At 34.0% G+C, this 26351-nt stretch overlaps 4 protein-coding genes and 1 long non-coding RNA gene across 8 annotated transcripts; 4 read left to right on the top strand and 1 right to left on the bottom strand.

The window, feature by feature from the left end:
* On the top strand, positions 1–537 carry LOC113750270. Its single transcript, XM_027294268.1, has one exon. It carries the CDS (start codon positions 1–3, stop codon positions 535–537), a length of 537 nt encoding a protein of 178 aa, XP_027150069.1.
* A 2149-nt stretch (positions 538–2686) lies between these two features.
* On the top strand, positions 2687–4192 carry LOC113750269. Its single transcript, XM_027294267.1, has 4 exons — positions 2687–2752; positions 2866–3157; positions 3379–3543; positions 3751–4192. The coding sequence occupies exons 1-4, from the start codon at positions 2696–2698 to the stop codon at positions 4146–4148; spliced, it is 912 nt and encodes a 303-aa protein (XP_027150068.1). The 5' UTR covers positions 2687–2695; the 3' UTR covers positions 4149–4192.
* A 3444-nt stretch (positions 4193–7636) lies between these two features.
* LOC113750040 lies at positions 7637–8921 on the top strand. Its single transcript, XR_003464619.1, has 2 exons — positions 7637–8519; positions 8714–8921. It is a non-coding gene; the product is annotated as an uncharacterized LOC113750040 (long non-coding RNA).
* Positions 8922–9325: 404 nt separating this feature from the next.
* On the top strand, positions 9326–17549 carry LOC113750268 (laccase-14-like). The gene is made up of 8 exons (XM_027294266.1): positions 9326–9393; positions 9621–9719; positions 14693–14742; positions 15139–15286; positions 15387–15631; positions 15768–15896; positions 16195–17133; positions 17415–17549. The coding sequence occupies exons 1-8, from the start codon at positions 9326–9328 to the stop codon at positions 17543–17545; spliced, it is 1809 nt and encodes a 602-aa protein (XP_027150067.1). The 3' UTR covers positions 17546–17549.
* Positions 17550–19468: 1919 nt separating this feature from the next.
* LOC113749521 lies at positions 19469–25789 on the bottom strand. 4 transcript variants are annotated; one of them, XM_027293282.1, is made up of 9 exons: positions 25451–25789; positions 25092–25143; positions 24411–24484; positions 23831–23932; positions 23048–23203; positions 21894–21945; positions 21678–21751; positions 20819–20908; positions 19469–19844 (listed from the first exon to the last, which is right to left on the bottom strand). In XM_027293282.1, exons 1-9 carry the CDS (start codon positions 25573–25575, stop codon positions 19796–19798), a joined length of 774 nt encoding a protein of 257 aa, XP_027149083.1. In that variant the 5' UTR covers positions 25576–25789; the 3' UTR covers positions 19469–19795. The 4 variants fall into 4 exon arrangements, with proteins under 4 accessions (XP_027149083.1, XP_027149085.1, XP_027149086.1 ...); XM_027293284.1 differs by having other exon boundaries at positions 19469–19839; XM_027293285.1 differs by having other exon boundaries at positions 19469–19875; positions 25451–25788.
* Between the last annotated feature and the right edge of the window lie 562 nt (positions 25790–26351).

Here is a 26351-nt window from a genome sequence, read left to right as displayed (position 1 = left end):
ATGTGGAGAGTGCTGTGGAGCCTAAGAATCAGTCACAAAGTTAAGATCTTCATATGGAAAGGCCTGAAAGAAGCAATTCCAGTCAAAGAATTAATCTGGAGAAGAATGTCAAAAGAAGACCCTATATGCTCAGGGTGTGGGGAGGAGTTAGAAACCTTGGAAAATCTACTGCTGAAATGCAAGAAAGCAAAGGAAATCTGGAAAGCTGCACCGGTACAATGGGATGGGATCCAGAAGCTGACTGAGAATTTCAACAGTTGGTGGGCTGCATTTTTTGAAGCAATTCAGAGAGATCAGGGGCTGGACCATATATCTCTTACAGCATATATTCTTTGGCAAATTTGGAAAAGCAGGAATGAGAAAGAGTTCAACAACAAAACACATGATCCAACACAAGTGATCAACAAAGCCTGGAATGCATGGATGGAGTTCAATGATGGGATAAAAAAGGCTAGGAGTTGTAGCATTGAAAAACAACAGCACCACTTCAAATGGAGGAACAAGAAGATAGCCAAATCCCAGACAATAGAACAGTAGGAATGCAGATAAGAATAGCAACCAAGTGGAACAAGGCATCAAAGTCCATTGGGTATGGTATTGTAGCAGCTAACTGTAGAGGGCAGGATGTGATGGGATGAAAAATGAGGGAAAGCAAAAGCTCAAACCAACTTCAACATGAAGTTGAAGGTGTAAAGTGGGCTTTGAGCAAAGCGGCAGAACAAGGTTGGAGGCTGGTATGTATTGGAGTTCCTGGTACATACCTTTTGTAGCAAATTCAGGGGAAAAAAAAGTAGACGTGTGGCTGGCTACCCTGATAGAGAACATCCGCGAGTTAAGTAATATGTTTTACAAATGCTCCTTTTGCATAGAAAAATATGAAAAGAATGATCTAAGCTGTTTGTTTAGCGCTCAAGTTTTGAGCAATTATTTTGATATAGAGTGGGTCAACCCCAATCTATTGTGCTAAATGCACATTGTAAAGCATCGAGCAAGTCTCGCCTGTATATACTCATATTTCAATCAATATAATCTTATCGTTTCGACAAAAAAAAAAAAAATACAATAGAAGCAAGAAGGCCCATTACTTAGGTGGCGTTTGATAAAAGGGTTTCAAAATGGGGAATTGGAATAAACCCATAATTCATGTTTGGTTCACTACTATCGGAATTGAGATTTTGGAATGATATCTAAAAATTTAGCATTCTACCATTCCTTAGTAAGTTGGTGGGTTTTGTCCAAAACTCAAGTGTGATTTCCAAATCTTATAATTACATAATATTTAGTATAATTAATATTTATATAATTATATAATTATATATTTATAATATAATATATACATATATATAATATATTATAATAATATATTTTATTATAATATTAGTATATTATATAAATATATATTATAAATTTATTAATATTATATAATAATATATTTATAATATATATGTATATTTATAAATGTATATTATATGTGCATATAATTATAATATATACATGTATATAATATTAATAAATTATATAATTATAATTATAATTATTATTTTAAAATATAATAATATATAATAATAACTATATTTAATATGTAATATACATTATATTTATATAAAATATTAGTATAATTAATATTTATATATTATATATTATATATTTATATTTATATTATAACATTTGTATATTTATAATTAATTATATATATAATATTTAATTTAATTAGTTACAAACTTATAATAATGATATTATTATATTATATAGTTATGTATTATAATTATTTAGTTAAATATAATTATATTTATATAATATATATTATAAATTTATTAATATCATATAATAATATATTTATAATATATATGTATATTTATAAATGTATATTATATGTGCATATAATTATAATATATACATGTATATAATATTAATAAATTATATAATTATAATTATAATTATTATTTTAAATATAATAATATTTAATAATAACTATATTTAATATGTAATATATATTATATTATATAAAATATTAGTATAATTAATATTAGTATATATTATATAATTATAATTAAATATTTATATTATAACATTTTTATATTTATATTTAATTATATATAATATTTAATTTAATTAGTTACAAACTTATAATAATAATATTATTAGTTATATGTTTTATATAATATATATTAATCTATGTAATATAATTGATATTATTAATTATACTAATAATTATACATGTTTACTAATAGAAATTATTAATTAGTTATACTAAATTTACTAATACATTTATACTAATATATTTAATTAGTGAAAATTTCTTATATCCCATTTACAAAGAGTCAATGAACCAAACATCAACTATAGTAATGATATACATTCTTGGCACTAAACCAAACATATGTATTGTAATGATTGATTTCATTCCAAATCCAGGATGAATGATTCCGAATCCGAATCCAATTCCAACATGCGAACCAAATGCCACTTTAGAGACCAACAGAGGGAATGAAACCCAACTTCTTGGCCTAAAGCATTTTACTCAATCAACCTTCACGACCAGGCCAGAGACCAGACGACTCTAATTGGCCAATTTCCTAAAAGTCAAATTCCCCACTCTCCCGCCAGAATTACTAGGGAGTCAAAAAAATATCCCCAAACTTCATTTCCTTTCCACCCAAAAACAATCGCCGGCGGTGTTACCATCCAATCCTCCATGCCGCCGTCGACGGTGTTTTTCGCCCTCCAATGCTGCCAATGCTCCACCATGCAGGTAAATCAAACTCCTATCACTTATTCTAGTTTTACAGGCACGCAGCACAATGTGTTAGTGCGTGTTGAATACTTAGAATTTGCGACTTGCTATTGGAATTGAAAAATATGCAGGTGAAGCAACGGAAGAAGAGTAGCAACAAGTGGACTTGTGTGGTCTGCAACCAGAAGCAATCGGTCCGCAAGGTGTTTGCTCAGGGATATATGGCCAAGGACGTTCGGAAATTCGTCCAGAGTTTCAACATGTCTCGCCAATTCGCCGAACAAAATGTGATCCCGGCGGATGACGACAAAGAAACCCTAGAAATTGAAGACAAAATTCCCCCCAATGGCAAGCTGAAAAGGACCGATTGGACCGAATACATTGATCCAGAGGAGGAGGATTCAGAAATCGGCGAAAATCCTGGTTTGGTTTTTCTATCTCATGCTCAAGCCATTTACTTGTTGATTTTACAATTAGGTGCAAGTGAGATTAATTATCTGTAACGACTACATTTGTTATCGAATCTGTTAAATGATTGATTAAATTTGTTCAGTGGATTTGAATTTGTAAATCTGATGAGTTTTGAGTTTATATGTGAGCCAATTATTTATGTTTTCAGTTTTGTTGTGTAATTTGATTTTCAGGGGACGAATTTGAGCTCAAACTAGTGACTGAAATGCCTAAACCAGTTTTTAAAAAGCCTAAATTGAAGAGTTATCATGTCGCAAAAGATTGTGAATATGGCGATGAGAAGAATATTCTAGTGGATGTTGGTGAGAGCCTTGTCAGAACAAAAGGCAGTTCTCAAGGTAAATAGATCAAATGCCGAATGGTATGTTTGTTTTATATCCAAATCCTTGCTGTTATGCGTGTCTAGGACTGAAAGCGTAGAATAAATTACTGATTTACAGGATTCATTGAAATGTCCACAAATTTGGTTGAACCCAAAGAGCTTTACTGTTTCAGGCCATGTTTGTGGTTTAGTTGATGAATTTGTGTGGAAATTGTCTTGGCAGCTGGCGCGTCAAGTAGATATAGGGGAGCAAGGGTTAGAGGGACACAACAAGAGAGGACTAATTATGCAGCAGAAATTAAAGGAAAGTCTGCTGATAGGCAGGAAGAAGTGAAGCTCGAGGAGCCAATGCATGGAATGTTCGAATGGAGAGGCTGTTTAGTTCAGGGTGGTAATGTCAAACTTTCTGATGAGGTGCCAGGGAGAAATCGGTCAGCAACAATAAAGGGATGGAGATCTTCAAAATGGAGTTGTTACATAACAGAAGAAGATGATAATCTATTGCCTGCAAGTGGGAAAGCTAACAAAAATCAAGCCAATCAAGGGTGTGATCCGAATGCATTTGAGACTGAATTTGTTGATCAAAGGGTAGATGAAGACATTCATCCTGATTTTCTGTGACAGTTTTTACATGTATGGCACCAGATTGACCATTGTAACGTTCACAAAATATTACTAACTTGATACTTGCTGCATAAATATTTGTAAGTGAAATGCACGGTTTTGTATCATAGTGAAATTGCGATCCTTTTATGTGCCCAGGACCGAAAGCACTGTGGAATTCTTTTTATATGAAAGTGCAAAATCCACTACCAGTTGGCTGAAAGCAATGAGTCATAATCTTTAGGCCATTTTTGCGGATATAATTGATGAATGTGTGTTCGCAGCTGCAGAATCCAGTAGATGTTGGGGAGCAATGGTTGATGGGACAAAGCAAAAAGGAGTAATCATGCAGCAGAAATCACATGCTGGTTACATAAAAGACTGAAACTTCAGCAGCTGTCAAGGTCAGCCAAATTGCAACTGCTCGGATAACTAGCCCCTGCCACTGATAAATTTTCAAGATTGATTCTGCTTATTTTGTCATTTCTCGGATAGACCTTTTGTTTGTTTTTGTCCATATTATTTTGCCAGTCATTCTTGCATCACCGGGCTTCAAATTTGAAGAATAATCAAACTCAATCTACCAAGGTGTACATCACTAATACTGCTTGAAAACAAACCTTGTCAAAACTGCATAGTTTCTCGGAATGTTGTGTGCTGATGAAATGCGTTATCCATTTGTCATACAGATTATCCATTTCTCCCCCTCTAGTTGCCATTTCAGGATAAACATCACATAGCAGACCACTATTTAAATTCCCTTGGGAACCAACCATGTAAAAGTTGTCAAGCAGCATCCAAAATTTTCCGAACAATTAATTCGAGTACAATGTCCAGTTTTGAAATTCTCATGCGTGGACACGATACAATGTTTATTGAAAATCTAATGTACTTTCAACGTTTTCATACTAAACAGATGAGGGACAGATTGGATCTTCTCAGATCCGCATTAAATCAACAGTGGAATTGTAGAAACATATTTTCAGTAATCGGAATAAAAGAAATATTTTCCTCACGACCAGTCTTGTAAGGTGTTGATAATGTAATAAATATATTGCATAAATGAGCCAATGCCGTTGATTATTGATTAAGTCTTTCCAACACTGCCGAGAGAATGAAGAACTCAAAACTGTCTAATACATCATCAGTGAATAAAGATTTTATTAGACCTTATTGCACAAGCGATGCGACAAAAAACCAAACAAATTGTGTAAATAATTGTTCAGAGAGATGAGATGTGAATGATTAACCTTATTTACATGATGGCTAAGAAAGCATCCTGCGTAAAATTGACTAGTAATGCGTTTGGAGCGAGACATTAGTAAAATTCACAACTAGGTCCAATAATCAATTGTGTTAGTTGAATAATCTTGGTGACGTTGTTTATTTGAAGGTTGAAATTCAACTCCTGCATAACAAGTTTGAACGAATTAAATTTGGAATGAAGTTACCTTAATTGTAATTTTAAAAAAGAAAAAAGAAACTAGGAAAGGAACCAAATAACAGGTACACAGTTGACAAAGAGAACAATAGCAATTTAATCTAGACTCTAAGGGTGCGATTAATAAAGCTGAAGTTTAAATATTGAAATATGAAATATGAAATCTGAATCCATTAACTTATTGAATTGTTAAGTATTAAATCTAATACATTTGAATGCATATCATATTCAGTAATAAGTGAATCATTTATCACTTAATTTTAGGAGCAAATTTTATTTAGAAAATTCAGTGCCACTTAATTAATTAAGATGTTCAATTTTTGGTTATCAAACGGTTTGAATATGTTAAGATCTCATTACATTAAATTTAAATGATGAATTGGATTATCAAATAGGGTCTAAGCCAAAAACAAATTTCTTCGTGAAGACAAGGAAGTTGAACATTATCGAGACACGAATAAAAATTAACGGTTTCGATAAGGTTCAATGCATTATGCATCATCTACTACGAAACCACCTTTTGCTATTTGTTTTATGGGATAATTTTAGAAACCTCTCCTGAGATTTTTGATAAATGGGGCCACTTCTTTCAAGGTTTGAATTACGCTTACCTTGGCTATGAAAAAGGCTATGATTTTATTCACAAACATTACAAATTTTAAGTGAAAATAAGTTTAAGAAAGAAAAATAATTTTTTTTGGCAATATTGGATATTTATTGAATTTTTTGTTTGCTTACATCATCAATTGTTTCCAAACATATTTTTAGGGGAGGTTTCATTAATTTTTTAAACCTCAGAAAAAAATGGCTGCAATTGTTTCTGAAATTATCTCTTGTTTTATTCTCGTCCAACGGAGTTACGCCCCAAGTCGCTAATAGAATACTGAAATATATCACGGGGAGCAGGGAGCGGACCACAATCTATCGAACAGTTTAATTAGAAAAGAAGGATTTTGTTATCAACCAAAGTTGTTCTATACATTACCCGAATAAGAGCAATAATTGAAGTAAATGTCTAATCCTTTTTATTATGATTTGAAGGGCCAAACAATTGAGAACGTATACGATCCAATCGTATTCCTCTATTTAGGAGAAGTATGAAAATTGAACCATTTATACAATTTGTTGTTGCATTTTGGAAGAGAAAAGAAAGTAACGATATGGACTAAAATGACCTGTGAGTTCATTTCCTTGTCCTTATACTATATAAGAATGAGTTGTGGTTAAAGGGGTTTGAATTTCAACCGTATTAATCAAAATTTTTTGGAAATATGGAATGTTGTATAGTTTTTTTAAAAATTTTTGGTACAACTGAGGGCAGCATGCGTTTAGATATATTTGCCAAAATGCTCTCATTTTGGTAAATTTAAAGTTTTATTTATGGAGATATCTGGGTATTTTTAGAATATGAAATTATTTTGTAACCATTTTTGCATCGAGTACAACTCATATAAGCTCATGTGTTGGTATAATTACTGAAATGGTGTTATAGACACATTTAATTGAAGTGTGTCTTTTGTTATATAATTAATATAAAAACATATTAACACGTTGTGCAATTAACACGTTGCTATAACTAACCGTTGGAGGATGTTTCTTTGTCTTAAACAACTTATGTCTGTTTTTTGGCGATTTTCAACTACATCTATAGGGGTCTTTGGAAAATGGTAAAATTGTAAAAGTATTAATCTTTACTATACTAAAAGCGTCAGTTGGCTTAGCTACAGTGAAAATGGGCCGGTTATAGCGTGATTTGTGTGAGCTTGAGGGGCAGTTTGGTCTTTTGCCATTCAGTGGTGGTGGCTTTGCTGGAAATTTCCTGCTATCCGTGTGGCTTTGTTGTGGGCGGTGCGTTTGTTGCTATCAGCTGTCTGCATGGCTTTGGAACTTCGATGTTGTCCGCGTGGCTTTCTTGTGGCCGGTGAGTTTGCCGCTATGAGCTGTCTGCATGGCCTTTGATTTGCTGCTGTCCGCGCGGTGGCTGTGTTCTTGCTCATTCTTAGCGAAGTAGTTAAATCTAAGTGTTCTGGACAAAGTGCAAGAACCGGTGCACGCAGGCTTTGCAATCTCCATTACTGTGTCTCGTTCGTTTCTTAGCCTGTGCAAAACTAGCTCTCCGATTTTCCTGTGATCGGCAGAGTTTGAAGTGCCAACCTCATCGGTTTTGTTTGTCATATACCCATCTTCTATCCATCTCCTCCGCCGAGGGCAATCTAATTTTGTAGTAAAGATATATACCTATCTTATATTTAATTCCCTCCACCAATCTCGTTCGTTTCTTAGCCTGTGCAACACTAGCTCTGCGATTTTGCTGTGATCGGCAGAGTTGGAAGTGCCAGCCTCATCGATTTTGTTTGTTATATACCCATCTTATATCCATCTCCTCCGCCGAGGGCAATCTGATTTTGTAGTAAAGATATATACCTATCTTATATTTAATTCCCTCCACCGAGCCCAATTTGATTTTGTTAATTCAATCCTTTCTCTGGATCTTATGAGACTTAATGCCCAACCAGTCTCGGTTTTGGGACTCTCCCCTAATCTTCGCTACTTTGAACTTATCTTGTGTTAGATATAAGGTATAATTGGTCTGGTATTATTCTGCTTTTGTTGATTGTCGTGCGTGTCTGTTCTCCAATCATTGAGGTTTATATAGAGGTTTATATAAATTAGAACGTGACTGGTATTTTATATGCTGTACTTCGGCCTATTTCCTTTCAATTCTTATGGAGCCTGCGCATGGGAGTAAGCTTTGTTTGTGATTAGGTGAATCAAAAGTTATGGTACTACTCTTATTGAAACCTTCTTACTTGTATATAGCTGAGTTTCTTTAATGGGTCGTCCACGGAAATATGCAAGCTTGGAAGAGGCGACTAGAGAGAGGAATGCGAGGAGACGACGGCAGCGTGGCAATGCGAGTGCTAATGACAATTCTAGAGAATGCCGAGGTGTGTGTACTATGATTATTCATATATTAGTTATCTTGGAGTATTTAGCATATATCGCTCTTTCCTCATAATGCTTATGTTCTGCTGATTTGTTGAGGTTTTCGAAAATTACGATTGGTGTAAGAAATGCTGGACTTTAGATGTATTAACGATGCTAATTCAAAGATTAGTGAAATATTTATTCCTTTGAACAGATACTGCTGCGAGGACAAGACTTTCTGTACCTATCGAGCAACCTTCTAGCGGCCCTTCATCTGTGGAATTGAGCTATAGTAATAGAACTCTGCGCAAAGTTTCCTCCCGTAATATGAGTTACTACCCCTTGATCACTTATACTGCCCCAAACGTCTGACTGCATTTTCCAACTGAAATGGAATATTACTACCGAAATTGCATTGTACATCCAGAATAGTTCTGCTTCCGTTTTACTTTTGTATTGCTTTTTCTTTTTACCCGCTTTTATCTTTGATACTGCATAATCCTCTTCATTATCTTTTTCTTGCTTTATCTTTGTTGGGGGAACGGATCCAAGATTCCCCTGTTTTTGTGCATCTGATCTAAGATCTTCTTGGTCCGTAGGGGTTTCTTTTTCTTTTTTATTCTAATTTTTATTCTTTATTTGTTTATTCGATGGTATAACACATTCCGTATTTTGCTTTCCATCGACGTTTTTATTGTTACTAATAACATTTTCATTTAGATTCAAATTGAAAAGAAGTACTTTGCTTGGTATAACCCACGGTTTCATTTTATATAGATTATAAAGGAGTACGAATTCTAGAAAGAACCAAAATTCCAGACTCGAGATGGGACGATTTAATATTTCTTCATTCATTCCCATCCAATCCAAAAAAAGTTTTTTTGGACTTGGCGAGTTTATTTTGGGATTTTGCGGAAGCAAAAGATAAAAAGGGTCTTTTTTATCAATTATTTGATAATTGTTAGTACCAATCTTAGTATTTTTATTACTCTTAGTATTGATTTTGACCCAGGATTCAATATCGACCCTTTTTCTAAGAAAAAATTTGATGATTTTCCAATCAAAATATTTTCTATCGGTATTTTTTTCCATATATCTAATATTACCCTTTACTAGATAAGGATTGATAGGGATACTCTCCAACATATCAAAAAGGTTGTGTTTATATGTGTTAGAATTATAATAAAAATCTTGATTCTTATTTACTTGTACTTGAAAGGGTGATTCATAAATAGATGGGTCCCTCATTTTTTGATAATTAATATATTTATATGATAAAAGATCATATCTAGAGTTTTTTTGAAAATTCTCTTTTTGATTCAATAATGAATATGCTTCAGAATCCTTCTGTTTTTTGTAATGGCCCTTTTCATATGAATTCAATTTGAAATTTTGATTTTGAGCCATATGATGTTGATTAACTATATTTCTCCATTTTTCTGATCTTAATTTAGACCATCTAATCGAGGGTAAATCGTATTGATAATGTTCTTTTAACCAACCTTTCCATTGATCCATCCCATAACTCGGAAGTTTCTTAAGACTTAATTCATTCTGAATTATTCCTTGTTTTTTAAACGAATGCTTTATTTCAGTTTTAAGAAAAAAAGATCTTAATTTATACAAGTTACTAACTTTAGTTTGTGATAATTTGTAAAATACATATGCTTGTGACAAGTAGGATAAATCACAAAAAATATATGAATTTGTCTTATTGTTAATAGTATCAATTGATTTTTTTATAGTCGAAATAAAGTAAATTGTATTTTGATTTTTTTATTAATCCTTTCTTTATTTGCTTTATTAATGGATTTATCCATAATTTTTTTTATTGATTCAATAAAAAGTTGTGTATTGAGTCTGGTAATATTAATGATAAATAAAAATATATCTATGTATATTCTTTCAACGAAAATTTTTATAAAAGAATTGAATTTAGAGAATAATCGGGCATTTCTTTTTTTTAATATTTGCCAAATGTTTTTTGGCAATTCTAATCTTTTAGTATTCCAATTTCTTTTATTAGGACTTATATATATTCTTGGCGTTGGGGTTATTTTTTTTTCTTTTATAATTCTTTCTATTTGATTTCTGATTGTACTTGTTCTATGAGACATATCCTTCTTTTTTTTTCTGTCAGTGAAGAATTTGTCCAATTTGGAGAGTTAATTTTACTAAAGGATTCATGAATTATCTGATTGTTGATTATGGAATCTTTTTCGTTTTTAGTTTCATTCGATTCATATACTTCTCTGAATCTAAATAACAACTCATCTAACACCTGAACATCATTTAAATAGACAATCCCTTGAATCCGATCACCCTGCAAATAAAAATTCTGTAAGTCAAAAATATGAAGACAAATCAAATAAAGTAAAAAAAAAAAAGAAGACAATTCCTGCTTACCAAATCATCGGCAAAAACGTAGCGCTGATACCTACGTCCCATATAATGAGCATGTCGAATCAGACTTTTTTCTACCACCACAACCCGAATAACCCATGCATGGATATTATCATTTAATTGACTAATAGACACGCGATTCATCTCCATAATAATACAAAAAAAAAAATTACAAGCTTACAAACCACTGCTCCAAAACTCCTATATCAAAACAATCCTTTGAGAAATATACTACTACCAACTACTAGAAAAACTCCTACCAACTACTAGAAAAACTTATCACCGAAAATGCTCCAGAGGAAGATGAACAACTACGCACCACACACCATTTGACAAAACATTCCGCATTTTTATAGAACAGAACCTCCACTCTGATACACAAAAAAAGGCAAATAGTTGCCACACAACTACAGCCCAAACTGCCAAGTGTCAACTTCAATGCAAATATATGGCACCCATGCAACACAAACAACGTCAATCCTGCCACCGCACACGGAAACCTGACACAGTCCATCACATTTTGACAACGCAAATCGTTAACACCAAACTACCTACTATCAATTACATTAGAGTAACACAAATTTGGGGCAACCTCGCGCTTAAAAAACTAGTAAAATAAAGTATATAAGTGTGTGTTGCAATTAGAATGTATTATTATTAGTTTTGTCATATTTGATGATTATTTTTTTCTAAAATGTACTATTATTTGTTCAATGAAAAATCCTTTCTAATTACAGATATCAAACACTCGCGCGATGTGCGAGCACTCCTCCCCCCAAGTCTAGAAGATAAAAAAGAAGTCTAATAGTTTGAAAATGCTCTCTCTCTCTCTCTCTATATATATATATATATATATATATATTGATTATTTAATTTGGTCTCACACGTCTTCTTGAATGTAGTTTATAGAGTTCAAATTTATTAAGTCTTTGGAGATTAATAGGTGCAATTTTTTTTCCTTTAGAATTGTGGTGCCTACAAACACAATTTTTAACAAGATTGTTATTTGACCTTCTTGGTATCTTTCTTCTGTTATTTGGTCTTCTCGTTTCAAGAAATTTTTTGTGCTTTAGAACCGAAGGCTTTCATTAAAACTTTGAACTTGCATACGATAATGTTTTGTGTGAATTGACCAATATATGTAATCTAAACCTTGAAACTCTCAATTGTGCGATTGAGCCAGGCTTTTAGTAGTCTTTGGACGGTTAACAGTTCTAAATTTATGAAGAAAAATTTATGCACTATCAATGAGAAAAAAAAAATGAGATAAGACAGGTTAGCATAATGTTCCTACATTCAAGGCCCTTTTTCTTTATTTATTTTATCAAAAACTCATTGAGAGTAAAAAACTAATTTTCAAATAAAAATTAATCGAAAACTCATTTTTTCCCTAAACCTAAATTAATAAAAAATATATTTTTTTTACGCCAATATTCTCTAGAACTCATTTTAAACAAATAAATTTTATTTTTTTCAAATATGGGGTGCGACAGAGGAAAAAGAAGTAATGAAAGGGTAAATTTATCATCAATTTATTAGTTGATTTTGAATTTTTGCTATTGACCGCTAGTTTTAAAAGAAAAACTAAGGGTGACACATTATCTCAAAACATAAGAGGGTTATATATAAATTTTTAAATCATATAAAGTTATGTATTAAAACACCAAATTACAGTGGATAAAAGGTAATTTACCTTTTTTCAATGACAAGTTCGAAGCTTGATGAACAATAGCTGGAGTTTTGTCTCTTCTTCTAAACTATTTGAAAAGTTTGATGGCTGTTCGATTGTGCTAATTAAGAGCAAAAATCCAATTCGTATTGCAGCATTAGTTTGCTGGTGTGCCAAATGCAGTGATAACGAAGAAGCGTTTAGAATAAAAAAAAACGTGGTGAAAAATGTCAAATTCCCGAGTAAAGCAACACGAGTTACACCATCTCAAAACCACGGGCCGCCGGAACGTACCTATCCAGTGGAGACGTATCATGGATTTATGGCTGCAAAGAGTTCTCTAATCATTATATGATTCCTATTTGTTCTGGTCGTTTGACAATTTCTTTGTTTTTAACGAATTAGTCGTTATCAGCATCTGCCTAATACTTTTAATATCAACTTTAAAAAGAAGAGCAAAAAAGAACTTCTTGTTTAGGTAATGAAGACACCGACAGCTTGTAGCCATATTCATTTGGGCTGCTTGACTTTTTTTTTTTCAAACCTCCCACCTGTCTCCACATTTTTCCCACCTCCGATTTTCTTCTAATTCCAATGAAATATTTGTTTATAACTGCCAAACATATATAACATTTTAAGCTCATTTGTGCATGTAAATTTTTAATCGAAATATATATCTACGTTGTCACTGTCTCTGGCAGTTTGAAATCATCTAAACTCTTTTTTTTTTCATCAGGCTACACAGAGGCATGGAAACAAAAAAAATTGTCTTAATTGTTTGTTGAAACCAATTTATTTTCTGCTATTTTATTTTGGTACAGTAAAAAGTTGTCAGTGACATACGATGTGTTCTTCATTATCCATTTAATTCTGCTTATTATATAATTTTTTTTTCAGATATTTTCATTTTTTGTTAAACCTTCTTATTAGTGCCATATGGAAGGACGTAGCGTCACTAATATTGAAATCTATCAACATTGCCACCCCTTTTCTAGTTCTAGCCTCCTATGGGGCTCTGTACCTGTTCTAATTTTGTTTGGAGTAGTTTTATAGCTTGAATCCCTACCTGTGATATAAATCCTTCATTTTTGTGTGGGAACCACCCTACTTGCGATATAAATCCTTCTTTTCCCCCCTAGATATCCTAATTATAGTCAAGCTTGCATTTTCCTGGGGAATTAGGCCTAATCTAGGTTGGTTGCTGCTTGAAGGGTTCGCCTTAACAAAATGTTGACAAGTATATATGGCTGTTTACTTTTCAGAAGGCAGTAAACATTTCCTTCAGCATTCTATTAAAACCATTTCACTCGATGCTTCACAAAAAGGTGGATGATGAAGGTGCAAACAAGAGAATAATCATTGTGAACACACACCAAAGCTTTTTCTTTTTCTTTTTTAAATAGAAGATTACAACTGAGACACACAATAGTGGGATGAATACAATGAATAGGAAGTAACCTATACAAATGATGAAAAGAATAATTTAGACATAGCAACAGCAGTATTTAACTTACTTATCAAGCAAAATGTGAAAACATCTTAAGAGTGACTTTTTAGCCAATTGATCTTAAAGGTGACTGTTTAATTAGTTAGCCTAACTCGCTCGTTATAACACCGAAAGGTTTTAATTCATGAGAAATGTAGACTATTTTGAATGTATGTTCTTTGTGCATTTGGCAACACATTCTGCAATTTATTGTCCTTCTGCCAAAATGAAAGCATATTTTGTGCTTCTTTTAATTACTCAACAAAACCTGCATATAAGCTGGATCCAGAGATGAAATGAACAACAAAAGTAGAGAGGAAGATTCCAAGGTACTCAGTAAGGTTTGGTGAGTTCTTTTCAAAGGTTTGAAAATTTTATTTGAACCAGTAAAAAAGCTACTGCAAACAGTTTACAAAGTCTGCTGCTTTTACACCGATCCTATCCACCATGACGAAAAAAACAACCTTTCTATCCCCTTGACAATGTATAAATACGTGAAAGGCTTATGCAAACATTTTCATTACAAACGAGAAATATACTGCATCAAGATATATCTCTTCTTTGCCTGAGTAATTCTAGTTCTTCATAATGAAGGGTTTCATCCTACAATTTGTCGGGTTTCTATGTTTGGCTAGTGTTCTTCTACCTAGCGAAGCTTTGACGCATCGCTATAAATTTGTCGTGAGTATTATGCTTCTTCAATATCAATTAAGAAGATCCATTAAGCAATTTCATTTAATTTTTTGTCATAGCTAAAAGTCGTTATTATATTGTTGCCAAGCATTTTATATGATACTTCTTGCATATCGAGTTGTGTACGTACCTATCTCATTGTCTGAGTTCTTGTTAAGCAAGTAGACCTAAGAAAAAAAAGGGGGATGCTATTTTAAGTTGTCTCGAAACTATTGGCAATATTATTATTTTTCGAAATCAAAATGTCCACTAGAATCTTTTATCCATGCATATTAATTCGTCCATCACAACAATGATGTTGAAGAGACGACGCATAATTTATCTTTGTCCGGTTTGAATTTGATTTTATGGGCCTAATGTTTACAACTCACCTCATGTATGCAGATAGAAGAAGCTTCATATACAAGACTTTGCAGCACTAAGAATATATTGACAGTAAATGGCCAATTTCCAGGACCAACTCTGCGCATTCGTCAAGGCGATACGGCCATTGTTCATGTCCACAACAAGGGAAAAGAAAACATCACCATTCACTGGTATTTATTTAGACAACCTTTCTTCTTTTTAATTGCAAGGATGCATTCCTGCATAATGAACTCATCAGCTAGAAAAATAATGAGTTTTGTTTGTTTTTAGGCATGGAGTGAAACAGCCGAGGTATCCATGGTCAGATGGTCCAGAATACATAACTCAGTGCCCTATCATGCCTGGAGAATCCTTTACTCAAGTGATTGGGATTTCTGATGAGATTGGGACCTTGTGGTGGCATGCTCATAGCGATTGGTCTCGAGCAACAGTTTATGGTGCTCTTATTATCTACCCTAAGAAAGGAGATAGTTATCCATTTCCCAAGCCTCATGCAGAAGTGCCCATCATCTTAGGTATATAATAAAATTTACTATTATTTACTTTTGACTTGTGTTGGTAGATAAAATATTATTAATTGACTTTGGTTTTCAAAAGAATTTGGGAAAACAAATAATATGCATGATTGGTGAAATTCTGTGGCAAATGCAGGAGAATGGTGGAAGAGTGACATACAAGCTGTTCTTAGCCAGTTTTTACGTGGTGGAGGAGACCCGAATGTCTCTGATGCTTATCTCATAAATGGTCAGCCTGGTGATCTCTGTGAATGTTCAAAGCCAGGTACAGACACATATATAAATTCTAGTTGAAAATAGAATCATTCACTTCGAATGGAAAATTTTCCATGTATGCATATGTATTTGTAGGACTTGGACTTTTTCAACTTCTTTAAACATTAGAATTTGTAGAATGCGTCTTAATTTGGTCATTTTCGAAAAGGGTTATGCAAAAACCAAAGAATCTTGTGAATATTTTGGGTGACAAACTTTTGCCTCAAGAACAAAACACATGATAATCTTTGCAGATACATCTGCTTAATTCCGATTCACAACATGATTATTTTTCCAACAATTTGCAGATACATTCAGGCTGACGGTGGATTATGGCAAGACTTATTTGCTTCGGATGATAAACAATGCCATGAACAACATCCTTTTCTTTTCCATTGCAAAGCATCAAATTACTGTGGTAGGATCAGATGGGAGCTACACAAAGCCATTCAAGAGTGATTATATTGCTATATCCCCAGGACAAACCATTGACTTCTTGTTAGAAGCCAATCAAGCACCTGATCACTATTACATGGCTGCTAAAGCTTATAACAGTGCCCGTGCTGTTAGATTCAGCAATTCCACCACAACTGGAATCATACAATATCGTGGAAATTATGCCCCATCTTCACCACCATCTTTCCCAAATCTTCCACTGTTCAATGATACTAAAGCATCCACTTCTTTCACAGGAAGCCTAAGAAGTTTAGCAAGTAAAGTTGATGTTCCGCTCAAAGTGGACACCAAGCTTTTTTTCACACTTTCTATAAATACACTCCCTTGTGAAGGAAATAATACTTGTGCTGGACCAAGAGGCAACCGGCTTGTAGCCAGCGTAAACAACATAACCTTTGAGAGCCCCCATATTGACATTCTTGAAGCTTACTATCGCCACCTCAAAGGAGTCTACGGAGATCAATTTCCAAGTTTTCCACCTTTGAAATTCAACTATACAGCAAATAATCTTCCAGCGGAACTTCAAAGGCCTACTAGGGATAGGCAAGTTAGAGTTCTTGAGTACAACTCGAATGTGGAGATTGTTTTCCAGGGAACAAATTTGGTTGCTGGGATTGATCACCCCATGCATTTACATGGATATAGTTTCTATGTAGTTGGCTGGGGTATTGGGAACTTTGACGAGAAGAAGGACCCTTTGAATTATAATCTTGTTGACCCTCCTCTCATGAACACTATTGCTGTTCCAAGAAATGGCTGGACAACCATCAGGTTCAAGGCAAACAACCCTGGTATGTATTGTTCAATTGTTTTCCCTTGTGTTATATCATATAGCTTGCTTGATCAATAGCTCTTTCAGATGTGATTTCAATTTTCCTGAAGGAGAAGTACAGTGAATTAATTAATTCAAAATGTTGGGGGATGATTAACACTTAGAACCATATAGATATCCGCCGTATATACTTTTGGATATTTTTACTTAATTAGATTATATTGAATTACCCCAATTTTGTCTTCTTTAACAAATTAAAGGAGTCTATTGATGAAAAAGGGCTTACATGATTTGTTGCAGGTGTGTGGCTCATGCATTGTCATCTAGAGCGTCATGTAAGTTGGGGAATGGAAATGGCATTCATAGTTAAGGATGGCAAGGGTCCAGGAGAGCAAATTCTCCCTCCACCTCCAGACATGCCTAAATGTTAATGCTGGAATTCTAGTTAGCTGGCAAGGTCTCTTCATGCAGCCACCTCTAGTCTTTCCTTAAAGAGTATCATTGATATGGAAAAAAATTTTCCATTAGTTTATTTCATTTATTTGTTGGCAATAAAACAAGAAAAAAAAAAAAGCTTGTATTCTTCTCAATATCTTTCTGCCTAATCGATTGTCCTGTAACCTCTTTTTTTTTTTTTATTTGTAGTCAACGAATTATAAGTTGACGAGAGAATAATATGAAGTTTGTTTATTTATTTTTTAAGTTGTATCGTCTATCAAGTAACTGAATCTTCCATCATACTTGAGCTCCAGCTAAAGGCGTTATAAACCTAATGAACGAAAGATGCACAAAAGAAGTTGTAGGGCAGGTTTCCTTGGACGATAGTGCATTCAATTACGATAGGCCAATGCGTTGAAAAGAATAAGCAATTCAAGTGATGAGGAACTGCCAGATTTCAAAAAATTTCAACTGCCAGAAATTATTGATAAAAGAGTTTCGACTGCAAGTGATGAGGAACTTCTGACAGCCAAATTTCATTTCCTATGGGGTTTGACTGTGTGTGAGTCGAAGTTGAATTCGGTTGATCGATTCCCATTGGAGAATTATGATAATTTTTTCTATTGCCATACATATGTTGAAAGTTTTGCACCAATTGTTTATGGCAAAAAAAAAAAAAAAAACTCATGATACCAGTCTACACTAGAAGACTAATATTGAATAAAGACATGATATATGCTCAAGGACCACACTAGCTTATAATACTTGTTATTATTATAGAATCATTCTGTTGTTTGTTTTTCTTTTGCATCCATCTAATAATGGTACTTATGTCCGTGATGTTGATGTTTAATGCCATAGATCTGTATCAATACATGTTTAAGTCAACATGAAGTCAACGAGATACTCAGATTCTCATTTGGATTTGTGATAATTCTTCAACAAGCCTTTAGTACCTAAAGATTTAAAAGTAGCTAGTTTGACTCACAAACTTTGTGAACATAACTAATTACAGTTTAAAGAGGTCAACCAAATATCAAGAGTCAGTTCGTGGGAAAGCCTTTGGATTCATATGATAAAAACTTGTGCATTAATTTTGCGAAGTACCTCCTGAAGGCTAAACAAGTCGACAACTTTGGACGGCAAAATAAAATGGCTGCCAGATTAATCTAAATGGTCAAAGACTTGCTGTGCTCTTTCTGTGTCTTTTCTTTCATAGTAATACTGTGAGTTGGTGCTGCTATGAGTTGGTGTTGTAGAATTCAATCCATCCATTTGAGTTTTGTTCCAATCTTGTCTCTCGTTTTTTTGACAAGAAAATCCGCACCCGCTATTTGAGAGTGCGTATTGGGTAAGCCTCACCCCGTGTAATAGCCCGTCAATAACACGGAGGGTAAAATGCACTACATAATCTCTGTGCGACGGACAGTTGTTCTAATCTTGTGTTGTTTCTGTAGAGGTGTTGTAAACCTACGTCATGGATCAAATTTCCACCGCATCATTATTGTTTCCTCAAGATTGATTGGGTGGATCTTGCAATTGGATTCCTAGGGGCTTAGAGTGCAATAGCATATTTCCACCACTGGATCACTCAAACTACTACTAATCATAAAAAAGGCAAGAAACAAGGCGAATTAGTACGCATGCAGGCAATGCATCATGGATACATGCAAGGATTTTCCCATTTTGAAAGCTTGGACCTAAGATTACTGCTGCTTTCTCAGCAGATCAAGTCATGGATTTACTGAGTTTTACTAGCTAAATCAGTTTTTACTGCTAAACAAGTCATGTATGGAAAAGTATGAAGTTTAGCAGCTGTTCTCACTGACATTTTACTGTTCTTTACGAAATAACTTTCTGTAATACTAATTCACCAATGAAGTTTTACCAGGCCTTAAAATATATGCATCTCAAGATTAAAAAATAATAATAATAAGTATCATGTTTGTCTATTCCAATCTCAAAGAGGAACAACCCGATCTTCATACTGTGTTTGTGTGTCTACGAGAGATGATTTAATTCACCGTTAAGGATAAGCTAATTTTACCCATCAAGACAGAGTTGGTCATTAGTATATGTTGGGATTCAAGTCTTGCTAATGAAGAATGAGTAATCCTTCTTAATTAAAAGAAAGACTAAAAATTAGTAAGACACTAAAATTTACACAATAAGACAAGTACTCAATGGGGGATCATATCGAGATGCGTTAAGTCATTCAGAAAAAGAAACATGGGAAAGTTTCTTCACGCAGCTATCCCACTGCAATTGCCTCTTTCATAGCCGTTTTCTGCCCTATCAATTTAGCAAGGAGATTCTTTAGCACCTGGAAAAAGCGGAAAGGATGAAAAGGAAAAAAGGGTATGAAGGAATTGAGGTCAGATATCAAGATTCCAATTAATCAGGATCAGCAGTAAATCAAAAAATTTTTCCATCAAATCATGTGTCCATTCCTCAGGATCATCTGTAAAAACAATGTGCCAGCAAACACAATGGATCCTAGAAAAATAGAACCGAGCCAACAAAGTAAAAAAAAAAATTTTAAGCCTTTAAAGTGCCTGCAGACGTTATAACCAATCTACTTCAAGGTCAAATGCCAATCCTGGAGAGTCGAACTCAGAAGAGTTCAAAGTCCAGTAATTTGGATTCTTATACTCAAAAAAATCATCTAAATTCATCATCGTAATAGAGAAAATTTATAAGCCAAAACTAAATTTTAGTGGTTATGCACATATGTGTCTTGAGATGCGAACACCAAGGAACTAGAGCAAACGGAAATTTATAACACAGACCTGGCTCACCCTATTAAAATCTCAAACTTCAACATTTTTATCATATATTAGTTACAAGACACAACACAGATGTTCAAACTGAACCTTCGCCACCTTGCATTTTGATCTCAAGAACCATACAACCTGCTCTAAAGTGATAGACTAGTTAACGAAATTCAATGGCCTTTATGGGAACCAGTCAGCATTGATGGAGGTTTGACCCAGTAATTATATCTATCCAAAGTCTATGAATCAACTAAAGTTGTAACTAGTTACCAACTCCATAGAAACTTCACTTTCAATCACTGAGATAACAGAGGAAAAGTTGAACAAGGGTACGCCTGGTAAGTGTTTCTTGCTTTTACACAAAAGAACTATTTGCTATTCCTATTTCCATCGCCCAATAGGGTTTCTGATTAAAAGAACACATGGTTATCCTCCAAAAATTATCAGCACACAATAAACTCTACATTTATAAAGTTCAGAATTTAGACTTGCCTGTTGCTGCTATTGAAAAGAATGAGGTATACAGGACCCTCAGACGAGAGCTGGTAAAGCTGGAGGAGTATGTAGGCACATGTGCTGATACTGAAAATCAAGAAAAGAAAGGATACAGTAAAGGCCAGCAAAGTAGTATGTAAATAAGTGCCTAACACGATAACAATGGGCATAACTTTTGGAATATGGATCAGTAACAAAGGTTTCATGCCTGATCGCTCAACTTTCATCTAAGCTCAACTAAGCAATAAGTGTGAAGCATTAAACAGCTTTTAGCAGCTATTATCAGCTGATCGTGAGACAAGAATGAGATACCTGGTAATATAGAGAGGAAGTATATAAAATATGCAAACAAAAAACAACACCTGTGGCCTAGCCATAGGCTCTTGTACATCTAAACAGAGAGGCATTGCTAGCAAAATGCTTTTTCAATGTATAAGCTGCGTAACTTTGTGATCCGAGCATAACAAAATGCAGATTTCACTCCAACAAAGATTCTACATCCAACTTCACATAACTAAGATCAAAAAGAATTGGAAAGTGTTCTAGACCCAATAAACTTTGGAACGAATGACATGCAATAAGGTAAATCATGAAGGATGGTTTCACTTTCTTAGAAGCATAACTTGGTAATAGATAACATCTATGTGTATAAAGTAGCATATATATTTCATTTATTAATGCACCGCACAGAAAAATTGAAGAGCATATGCATATATTTATGTACGTAAAACTCTGCATAAGCATTTACTCTTCATCTGCTAACACACTCTCACATAGAACCCATGCACCGCAAAACATGAACACTGAACCTAGTAATATATTAACCCAACAACCACGCGGCTAAGACAAAGATTACCTGCCAAAACATATCAAAAGAATTATCCAAAAAGAAGCACCTATCCAACTTGATTCCTTGTACGCAATCCAAACCTACAAATTGAGACACACAATGGAACAGAAGTTGAGCAATCAAGCAACTGAAATTTGGTTGCTGCTGTCTGCTCATACACATATTACATGGGCAAGCACTTAATGTAATGACAATAATGAAGCATTGCCTGCTAAGACATACCGATAGTGCAACAACATTGATGTAAAAGTCAACTAGTGTTGCTGACAACCACCTGCAAATAATGTATGACTTAAGATCAATCAACAGCTATGCATTCATCTACTGAAGGAGATTCACTAAATATATACGCTAAAGTAACCACAGGCTGAACATTTACTTGAAAATATTGCTCAATAAAAGCCATTAAATGGAAAAAGAGCCTGAAGAGTACATAGAGGAAAAGAGTTAAGAGAACATGAACTGCAGTAACCCAGAAAATAGAAGTACCTTTGTAAGTGGCGCATCAATCCAATGAACTAAATAGTGGTGGCAGAAGGTTGTTTAAGAACAGATTCTCATTTAAAATCAACTAAACGAATGAAAAGCACTATGTATGCTCAAAATGCTGAGTAAATAAAGATAAAACCTCTTAAACAAAATTCTCTCAAGTCAATGTTTTTCATAATGTGAGATAAATTTAACTGAAATAATTCTCATGCCTTGCAGGTGGGTATGAAAAAGGAATGATCTGCATATTCAAGTTTATAGTCCTTCACATCATTATCCAGATTCTTAACTCTTCTCTCCACAAAGATCCAATATTCTGAGATGTTGAACTGGACACCAAAGATAAGCTTTTGATGGTTAGGTGGCAGAGCTAGAATTCCAAATTCTTAGCCAATTCCGCAATTCTTTGTGATTTATCTCACATTTCCCAAGAGCCATCTGACTATTATAGAGAATGAAATAGTCAAACAAAAACGGATTTTCTATTCCAATGGAATTCTGATGGTAGAACTGAAGCAAATTTACAAAATTCTTCCAACAACTAGTGATGGTGAACATATCATAAATTTGCTTTAATTATAAATTATAACCCTTTATATGAGCTAGCTGATACCAGCCATTTATATCAACCACCATTCCAGTCCTTTAGATCAGCCAGTGTATGGTAGAGAATATATCAACTGTGCCTATTGCAGAAAGTGAGGCAAGAATTCTTCAATTGGTTTTTTCGGAAGGACTCTTCATCTGTGCAACCCCAAAATGAACTTTAATGTCTAAGCGAATGAGCTCTGCCCAACCAGCTATTTTTAAATCCTTCAAGACTTCTCCAAATGGAGATCACTGATACCAAAGAAAAAGAAAAAGCAAAAGAATGGAAAACAACTTACGGAGTCAACACATCTTTGCGAAATGGAGAACCATCAGTGGCAATAGTGTATATCAGTGTTCCCAGCATCAGAAAACCCAAAGCCCCAAACATAAATCTTGCAGTCACAACAGAGAATAAACTCTTTTGTTCTGATCCTTCCCTGCGAGAATAAGTTCTATAAGCACATAAGAATCAGATTGAACATATAAGGAAACAGTGTTCTAGAAATCAACAACAATGAAAACAGCTATGACAGCAGCTACAATAAGACAGCTGTACATCGTAACTCTCTCATCCAAATAGAAGTACCAATACATTCTGCATAGAAACCTAAGGATCTTTTGGAATTGTTAGACTGATAAATCTAAACTAGGCCTTATAAACGAAGACGCGTTTAATACTAAGGAACAACCAACAATAGAAGTGATAATGGAGAAATAACAATGTAAAGGTTAACATAACCATATAACTGTCAGAACTCCACCAGAGACGAGAAGACAGGATAGGATGGGTGAGGGTAATATTGTATCTAACTTAGCACGCACAAACATTCTGCATGTACAGAGGCCTTGTCTTCTGCCCCAAGATAACAATTAGTAAGATAAACTGACATTGCCGATTCAGGTGCAGGAATCATTAAAATGCAGCAAATAACATTTCAGGTGTAGATCAACATTCAGAAAAGAAAAAATTTTATCCGTCTTTAAGAGAAGCAAATATAATTGAAAAAAAGATCTGTCACCACATTGCATCACCAACATAAATGAAATTTCAACTGATGGCACTAATTTTGCATACTTACTTCTTCTTATGTCGCAACAAAACATAATACACAGGATCTTGTGAAGATTCTTGAGGTGACACCTTGAATAATTGCAAAACTACGTAGGCACATGTAGTAATGCTGCAAAGAAGTAGATAAGTTATACATAATTGCTCATTACAAACAAATAAACCACCAGAATTAAACAAATGTAGATTGGGAGATATAATATGGGAATACGTGAGAAAGTAGCCTTGACATGAAATCACAAAATGTCAAATTGCTCTAAATCATTGTCAAATTGCTCTATTGCAACCTACTAAGGGAGATGGTCATTCAGAACAAATGATTTTCCATTTTCCTTTTCCTTCATGCTTGTTTTCCCCTGGAAGATGCAGCCAGAGGGGACTAAAGAAACAAGACACCCTAATCTAAACGTGTTCAGCACTTAGATTGACGTTAACCATTTCAAAGCTACAATTTCATTTCTATCCATATATTCCGCAAAAATAATCCAGGCCAATTATGGCATCAGTTATCAATTGTGTACCATAATCAAGACTGCAAAAAGTTAATTATAAAAAAGAATGCGGAAGAACTTACAAGAGTATTGCCATACCTTCCCAAACATACCAATAAAATTATCCAAAGTATTGCACTGATCCAATTTGATTCCTTGTAAATAACCCAAGCCTGATGTCCATAAGACAGGTAATGCACTTTTAAGGGCAAATATTGAGGATTAAAGAATGTAAGTCTCATTTGTAAATAAACTTACTTTGGCTATTTTATTTTGCTATTTTATTTTGCTTTCCAAGTATGAGAAGTTAACAGAAAAGAATTAAAAAATAATGCTGCAACTTAAGTGGACAACAGTTCAAGCTCACGATCTCTCCCATTCATGGCGTAAGTAAGAAGCACTTATATTGTAGCTGAAGTCAAGAATCACAAAGTCCTATTACACCACAAGATCAGCTAATTTCATCTCCTCAACAGAGACTTACTGTTTTCTTGTAAGATGCCAGCAAAATATTTCTTCAGTCGCCTAAGGGAGTAGAGATTGAACACTCTCAAACCAGAAATATCATTGCCTACTGAGAGAATGTCTAATTTAGGATACACGGAAAATTCATAAGCAATGTAAACAAAATTCATCTAGTGAATACATAACTACAAGTGTCATACCCCAATAGCTGCAGAGAAAATGTCTGACTTAAGAGATTCTCCTATCAAACATCCATATGCAAATGCCCAAAAAAAATGGTAGAGAGAGTAACCACACAAAGTAAAAGAATCATACCCCTAAGGCTAGGATATTGATATAGAAATCAATCAACGTTGCAGTCATCCACCTGCAAGCAATTCCACGGAAAAGCAATTATACCGTAAATGTTTCTTTGCCAGATCACTCACAATTATTAGTCAAATTATAAATGCCAAAAGCTTGTAACTTGAAAAAAAAAAAAAAAAAAGAACAGAGCAAAGAACAGAAAATTTTCAACCATTGGAACTGTCTAAGGTGACAATCAAAGTGATCCTTTTACTGAATTATTAAGATGATACATACAGCAAAATGCATGCAGGCTAAAACCCACGTAAGGCCTATCAAGAAATACCAAGTTATGATTGTGAACACAGAGAAATATAAGAAGAACATACGGGGTAAGGAGTTCTTTACGAAAAGGAAGGCCATCAGTGGCGATGGTGTAGATAAGGGTGGCTGTCATCAAACATCCCAGCAGAATGAACAGACTTTTCAACCCTGTTGCAACTGACACTGCCATTAGTTCCCAAGTCTTCTTGCTCCTCTGGAATTCAATCACTGATGGAGTTTGTCTCAGGCTAAGGCGAGAGTCACAGTAGAGATTCAGAGAAGGAGACGGGAAGAAAATAAGGAGTGCGTTTGAATAGTAGATTATTTGAGATAATATGTTTCTTGAATATGATACATGCGAGATAAATTGGTGATTAGAAAATATATTGATGATACAAATAAATAAAATTTTGAAAATAATCCACGATCCAAACTAGATGAAAATGAAAATCATAATGGAATTTTCCTTTCTTTTCTTGGAAGCAAAAAATTGTACTAATGATTAAGGAGAAAGTAAGAATTTTGAAGGAAGATAGATACTGAAGGCAGCCATTAATCCACGTCTTATGCATTTGGGCCATTGCTGTGAAGTGGTCCAAGAGAACTAGACTTGGATGACTGAATTTTCCTCTTTGATTTCATACTCCTTAGTTTACTTTCTTTCTTTTTCTTTTTTTTTTTTGGGTCCTACTTATTTTTCTATTTTATTTCTCTAATAAAAACCGATATCCCTATTTTATTGAGAAAAATTACGAAAACTTCACTGCAGCTGTTTAATAATGTTGACATTCAAAATATTCTGTATGTGCAAAATATGAAATTTTAAAAAAAAATCCTCCATATATGTAGAACGCATATTATGTAGAAAGCCCCCAAAATATAACTATAGTGAAATGCTATAGTGTAGTATTTGAAAAATACCTTAAAAAAAATTTAATTCGTGCAAACCTTTTATTATGTTGTATT

This window comes from Coffea eugenioides, chromosome 10, assembly GCF_003713205.1.
Source record: "Coffea eugenioides isolate CCC68of chromosome 10, Ceug_1.0, whole genome shotgun sequence".
Classification (NCBI taxonomy): Eukaryota; Viridiplantae; Streptophyta; class Magnoliopsida; order Gentianales; family Rubiaceae; genus Coffea; species Coffea eugenioides.
This window is presented reverse-complemented; position numbering and strand designations above follow the sequence as displayed.

Coding starts and splice junctions, on each gene's coding strand:
- LOC113750270 (XM_027294268.1), top strand. CDS start 1: ATGTGGAGAGTGCTGTGGAGCCTAAGAATCAGTCACAAAGTTAAGATC.
- LOC113750269 (XM_027294267.1), top strand. CDS start 2,696: ATGCCGCCGTCGACGGTGTTTTTCGCCCTCCAATGCTGCCAATGCTCC. Junction 2,753..2,865: donor GCCAATGCTCCACCATGCAG/GTAAATCAAACT, acceptor AAAAATATGCAG/GTGAAGCAACGGAAGAAGAG. Junction 3,544..3,750: donor AACAAAAGGCAGTTCTCAAG/GTAAATAGATCA, acceptor TTGTCTTGGCAG/CTGGCGCGTCAAGTAGATAT.
- LOC113750268 (XM_027294266.1), top strand. CDS start 9,326: ATGGGACGATTTAATATTTCTTCATTCATTCCCATCCAATCCAAAAAA. Junction 9,394..9,620: donor AGTTTTTTTGGACTTGGCGA/GTTTATTTTGGG, acceptor TTACTAGATAAG/GATTGATAGGGATACTCTCC. Junction 15,632..15,767: donor AGAAGTGCCCATCATCTTAG/GTATATAATAAA, acceptor TGGCAAATGCAG/GAGAATGGTGGAAGAGTGAC.
- LOC113749521 (XM_027293282.1), bottom strand. CDS start 25,575: ATGGCAGTGTCAGTTGCAACAGGGTTGAAAAGTCTGTTCATTCTGCTG. Junction 21,752..21,893: donor TCAATGTTGTTGCACTATCG/GTATGTCTTAGC, acceptor CTCAATTTGTAG/GTTTGGATTGCGTACAAGGA. Junction 19,845..20,818: donor CTTTTCAATAGCAGCAACAG/GCAAGTCTAAAT, acceptor CTAAATTGATAG/GGCAGAAAACGGCTATGAAA.